We start from the raw sequence: 5,598 nt of genomic DNA, 5'->3' as shown, positions 1-5,598 counted from the left end.
TCTCCGGGGGGCCCCCCCCCCTGCAGCACCCCCTGTGCTGAGCTGAAGGTCAGGCCAGGCTGGTCCCTGGTGCTGTGGGTTTGAGCCGTGGGGGCAGCACCTGTGCAGAGAGTGAGGAGGGGGAGCAGGAGAGGGGTCCAGGCCATGGTGGAGACACCCCAGAGCTCTGCCTCTGAGCCCACAGCTGGGGAGGGACCCCAGGCCTCTCTTATCCTGGGGAAGGGAGGGTCCTCATGCAAATGTTCCCCTTTCTTCTGTGGCTATGGGTGGTTCCCTGCTGAGCAGAGAAGGGCTGGGCTTCCAAGAGGGTGTCCCATGGGCCTGTCCCTAAGGCCTGTGCCCAGGATATCAGACTCTCTGGTGTGGAGAGAGAAAGTACTGCTGTAGCACGCGTGCACACACACACACACACACACACACACACATCAGGCTGGGCCTGGGCTCCTTCTCTGGGCTGAGTAAGATCCCTCCATTCTCCTCTCTTGTCTGAGACTATCCCTGGGTGCACTGGGCCAATCTTGGGCTAGCGGTCTTGAGGTCAGGGGTCATGCTGGGACCGGGGAGGTAGGAATATCATGATTGGACAAAGTGTAAATAGCCCTGTACCTCTGTGAGAATACTCATTTCGTATTAGGAAAATAAAAGAGGGTGAACCAAACTCTTCTGGGATCTGTTAAATATTCACATTCTTGGATCCAGCACCGTGTGCATAACTGGGCACTGTGCATAATTACTAAGATGAACCTCATACAAATTAAAAGTTTCTATGAAAATATTTGTAAGGGCCTGCCAGTGGCATGGTGGCTAAGTCAGCTGGGTCCCAGAGGCCTGACTGAGCAGATCAAGTCCCAGAACTGGCACTCAAAAATATGAGGATCTCACAGTCATGCACGCCTAAATCCTGACAGGAAGGATCGAGGCAGAAGGAACCGCAGTGCAACGTTCTCCAAGGGATGTGAGTTCTTCATTTCTCTGTTTCTCTTTGTCTCTCATTGCAAACTGTTTGCATCCACTTGAAAACTAATATTTTCTTATTTTTTTAGATTTTTGCCATAAGGCACATTCCCTCACCAGAGAAAGGCACAGAGAGAGGCAAAAGAGAAATCACTTCTTGGGGAGATGGCCATGCCACAATCCCTTCTCCTCCATCCTCCTCTCTGGCTTTGGGCATGCATACACAGGTGCCTGGCATTTCTCAAGCCACCAGGTCAGGGATTCAAACAACACAGTTGGCATTGTGGAATCCAGTGCCTTAACCTTACACTACCTGCGGACCCTAAAAAGATATGTTTTCTTTCTTTAAATTGTATTCTTCAGGGCACAATCTATGTTTCACGTGCCCGTGCACAGTGCAATAGCTGCCTTTGTCAGTCAAACTACTGTATTCATCATCCTGCAAAATTAAGGTTAGTTTTGTCTTGTTTTGGTGCCATGAGCACCCACACCCTGCTCCCAGCAAATTTCCAGAACAGGGTAGGAGAGGTCAGAGGAAGGACAGGTGGTGTCAGGGCAGAGTGGATTCACCCACTGAAGGGTGTCAGGGGAAGCCTCAGTTATGCCCTCTGCACTTGAGCTGGTCCAGGGCACTTGGGGTTATCAGGGTCCCAAAACCAAGGCCCACAGTGCCCCCTGGTGCCTGCAGGACAAATGTCACCTCCCTGTGCCTACTTCAGACAGAATGCCCACTTAGGGCCCTGAAACAATCCAGATGTTTCCTCAGTGTTTTGCAGGCACCACCTCAGCCAGATGTTCCCAATAACTCCCAGCAGCCCTGAGCTTAAGGCAAGGATTCTTATCCCATCTATGCTCAGGGGCCATCATGGGAGGTGACATGATTTCCCCAAAGACCCAGACAGTAGTGGGAGGGGCCTAGGGCTAGGAGCCTCAGCTCAGAGCTGCCCTCAGCCTCCCTGCCCTGCCTCCTGCCTCCTTCTCCTCCCTCCCTGATACTCCTGGGCCCTCTTGTCACTCCCTCTCTGCTTTTCCCAGCTGCCCTGTCGTCCTGAGCTTGTGGACAGAGATCAGGATGCTCCTTCTGCTCCCTCCTGGGTAGCAAACGGAGGAGGGCGTGTCCGTGGTGACACCAGAGATGTCAGAGGCCTGACCTGGCTCGAACACACAGGGCATGTCCTTAAATATCAAGGTCAGGATTCCACTTCTGTGAGCTGAAGGCTGTTTTAATACAGTGAACAAAAGGTAAAGGAGATATAATAATAAGCCATGTGGTTTATTGGCTACGAGCCCACGACTGATGATAACAAAGACACTTCTAACTGATACACTAAATGGCAGGTGTAGCACGTAATCCCAGTCCTGCATTCCTCTTTAATATTAGTAACTAGAAAACTCATCAGTACAGGGGGGAACAATTTGAAAATAAGTATTTGCGCATGGTTAATAATTAAAGAGAAATATATATTTGAGTACATATGCTATACCTGCGTGTATATACAGTTGTACACTCATATTACAAACACACACACACACACATACATTTGTTAAAATTATCCTCTCAGTGCTGTTCCCAGAACCACCTAAATTGTCTCTACTGTGTCTTAATTCCCATTCATCTCATCATACTTCTGCATTTCCCTTTACTTCAACGGTTGGTTTCTGTGTAGGAGTGTGTTTACAACTTGGCAAACATTTGTGAGTTTCATGAGGGGGTGTCTGTTACTGATTCCTTTGTCTATCGTACTGTATTTAGATCATGTGCTTCATGTTTTTTTCATCACTTGTACTATACTAAATCTTTTTAATGCTTGGAAGATCTGCCCTGGAGGGAGGGGCAGGGCCTTCCTGTGTGTGCAGATCTACCTCCTGCTCTAGGCCATGGCGGGAGGGCAGGGAGCTCTCCTGCATCAGCGTCTTCACAGCCTGCAACTCCACAGCGACTCCCATCTGGGGGCAGCATCCTTGCTCTTCCAGGCCGTCCTCAGGTGAGTCTCTTCTGGGCTGAGAGTGTGAGCATAGTCCACGTTGTCCCTGAGAGCCCCAGGGCCTGGGCTCGCTGAGGTGCAGATGCTCTAAGCTCAGCCCCAGGGAACTCTCACTTCCTCTGAGCTGACAATCAGCCTTTGACTCCTCAAGTCCTTCTCAGGCCACCTGGGTCTTGGTGCTTCACTGCTCCTTCCTGGAAGGAGCTGCCAGAAAACACTGACGTGAGGGTCCCCACTCCCATGACTCTCCTGTGACCCCCCACTCCCTCCACCTGCAGACCTCACGAAGGGTCTTTCTCAGTGGTGTCTCCATAGAGCTGAGACATGGTCTGGGTCATTCCAGGTCTTCTCTGGTCTTCAGGGCCTAAAGGTTAGGTCACAGATCAAAGTCACTGGAAATGACCAGCCTAGTGACCAAGGAACAAGCTGAGGCTGCAGAGGTTCAGGAAGGAGCTGCCATGTCTTAGGGAGGCAGGGGAGGGAGGGGCAGAGACTCCTCCATGTGCAAGGGTCTCTCCTGTCATGTGACCAGGGTGGGAGGGAGGACAGGGCACTGTGAGGCAGGCTGGTGGCAGGTTTGTGTCTCACTTCCCCGTCTGTCTGTGTCACTGTGAGCAATGTAGTTACTGCTATCCCACACCTGACAGTAATAGTCGGTCTCGTCCTCGGCCTGGACCCCGCTGATGGTCAGGGCGGCCGTGTTCCCTGAGTTGGAGCCTGAGAATCGGTCAGGGATCCCTGAGGGCCGCTTGTTATCATAATAGATGACCAGCCTGGGGGACGTGCCTGGCGTCTGCTGGTACCACTGCACATTTTTCCCTCCAATGTTGTCTCCTCCACAGGTGATCCGGGCTGTCTGTCCCAGGGCCACCGACATCGAGGACGGCTGAGTCACATCATAGGAGGCCACGGAGCCTGTAAATTGAGAAAAATGAAGTGAATTTTAAGATGAAGGGCCATTCCCTCGAGACCCTCCTGCCTGGCCTGGACTAGCTGAAAGCATCTCTGGGCCCACAGGGCACCCCTTCCGGCAGTCTCAGCCCAGGAGTCCCATGGACTTGGCTGTTGGCTTTAGAAAATAGGAGAACCTGACTCCTCCTGACAGCTATGGCTTCTCAGGCTCAGGCCATTCGGTGAGCACAGTGTGGGGGGGTCTCAGCCCCTATACCCCCACCCCACCCTACTGCAGGTCTAGGAGCCCCCTCTCCCACAGGCAGGGCCCTCTGAGCTCAGAATCAGGCCAGGCTGGTCCCAGAGCCCTGGGGCTGGGCAGTGGCTGAGCCTGGGCAGCACCTGTGCAGTGAGCGAGGAGGCCAAGGAGGAGAGGGGTCCAGGCCATGGTGTCCCCGAGGCTGCTTCTTAGGCCCAGGCTGGGCTGCTTCCTCCCAGGCCTGTCTTATCCCCTGGCTGGAGAGAGCTGCCCCTTATGCAAATAAGCCAGAGCTCAAGTTCTGCTTGAGGGGCTCTGTGGTCTCCAGAGAAGGAATAGTCCAAGGATTTAGGACAGTGGGGCTGCACACACCTGAGCCCACAGGGATCTCCCTCCCATCTAGGCCAAGTCTGTGCCAACATGTCCCAGATTATGCTCAGTCCTCGCTCCTGGGTGGCTACACAGAGCACAGGGTTGATTCTCTCTGCATTTTCCAGGCAGCCTGAGCTCTACCCATGGGCTGACCCTGGGTCTCCTTCTGGACAGCGGCAGAGACACACTGGACAGCAGTGCCTGTGGGACTCGGTCAGGAGGAGTACTGATTTGGGGCTAGGAGTCGAGAGGTCCATCCTGTGCTGGGGCAGAGACACTCATGTGAGTGTCTGTGTTAATTCAGGTCCCAAGTCCTGGGAAAGGGTTTGAAGTGATGAAAACTTATTAAGTCACCAAAAGGAGACTGAGCAGGGCCCTGGGACTCCCTCACTGGGAAATCAGGATGAGGAGACTGGGAAGCTGCCCCAGAAGCAACCAGCAAATCCCATGGACAGGGGAGGGTGGAGGAGTGTCCAGAGAGGAGGAACAGCTGCGTGGGCAGGACAGGGGCACTCAGAGCACAGGGTTGGGCGAGGGACAATGTGAGCACAGGGAGAGGGGAAGTGTGAGGGGCAGGAACACATGTCCCCACGGGGGAGGGAGGGAGGTCTCAGAAGGGGCCTCAGAGGACACATCAGTCCTGCCCTCTGCACTTGAGAACTGCCAGGGACTTAGATGATCAGGGTCCCCTAACAAAGGCCCACAGCACCCCCTGGTGCCCACTGCATGAATGGCACCCAATGTATATCACTAGTTTATGCAGAATGACCTATTTGGGCTCTTAATATAATCCAGAGAGGTTAGTGTTACACTCACCCGACTTCTGTCCATGTTATCTACCAACCCTTAGCAGTTCTGAGGTTAAAGCACCATCTCTTTTCTATTGATGACCACAGAACCTTCCAGAAGGTTCCTCAAAGTCCCAAAAAGCCGTGGGAGGAGCCCAGGGCCCAAGAGACTCAGCTCAGAGCTGCCCTCAGCCTCCTGCCCTGCCTCCTGCCCCTCCTGCTCCTCCCTCCACCAGGCTCCTGGACCCTCTTGTCACAGCCTCTCTGCTTGCCCTCATGCTTTGTCATCTAAGCTTTGTGGACAGAGGTGGAGACCGTCCTTCTGTTCTCTCTTGGGCGGGTAACACAG

General features: G+C 53.5%; 2 gene segments (V, D, J or C); both read right to left on the bottom strand.

Annotated features, from left to right (window-relative positions):
• The window catches only part of LOC102502721 (immunoglobulin lambda variable 3-19-like), a 13,834-nt gene extending 13,637 nt beyond the window's left edge, over nt 1-197 (bottom strand). Inside the window, 1 exon segment of the V gene segment in view lies at nt 101-197. Coding sequence covers nt 101-146 — 46 coding nt within the window.
• A 2,072-nt stretch (nt 198-2,269) lies between these two features.
• On the bottom strand, nt 2,270-4,314 carry LOC102502296 (immunoglobulin lambda variable 3-9-like). The segment is given in 2 exon segments: nt 2,270-3,854; nt 4,233-4,314. Coding segments are annotated over 2 exon segments (441 nt in total).
• Nucleotides 4,315-5,598: the final 1,284 nt, after the last annotated feature.

This window comes from Tupaia chinensis, unplaced genomic scaffold, assembly GCF_000334495.1.
Source record: "Tupaia chinensis unplaced genomic scaffold, TupChi_1.0 Scaffold000035_1, whole genome shotgun sequence".
Classification (NCBI taxonomy): domain Eukaryota; kingdom Metazoa; phylum Chordata; class Mammalia; order Scandentia; family Tupaiidae; genus Tupaia; species Tupaia belangeri.
Note: the sequence above shows the minus strand (reverse complement) of the source record. Positions and strands in the feature narration are given on the sequence as shown.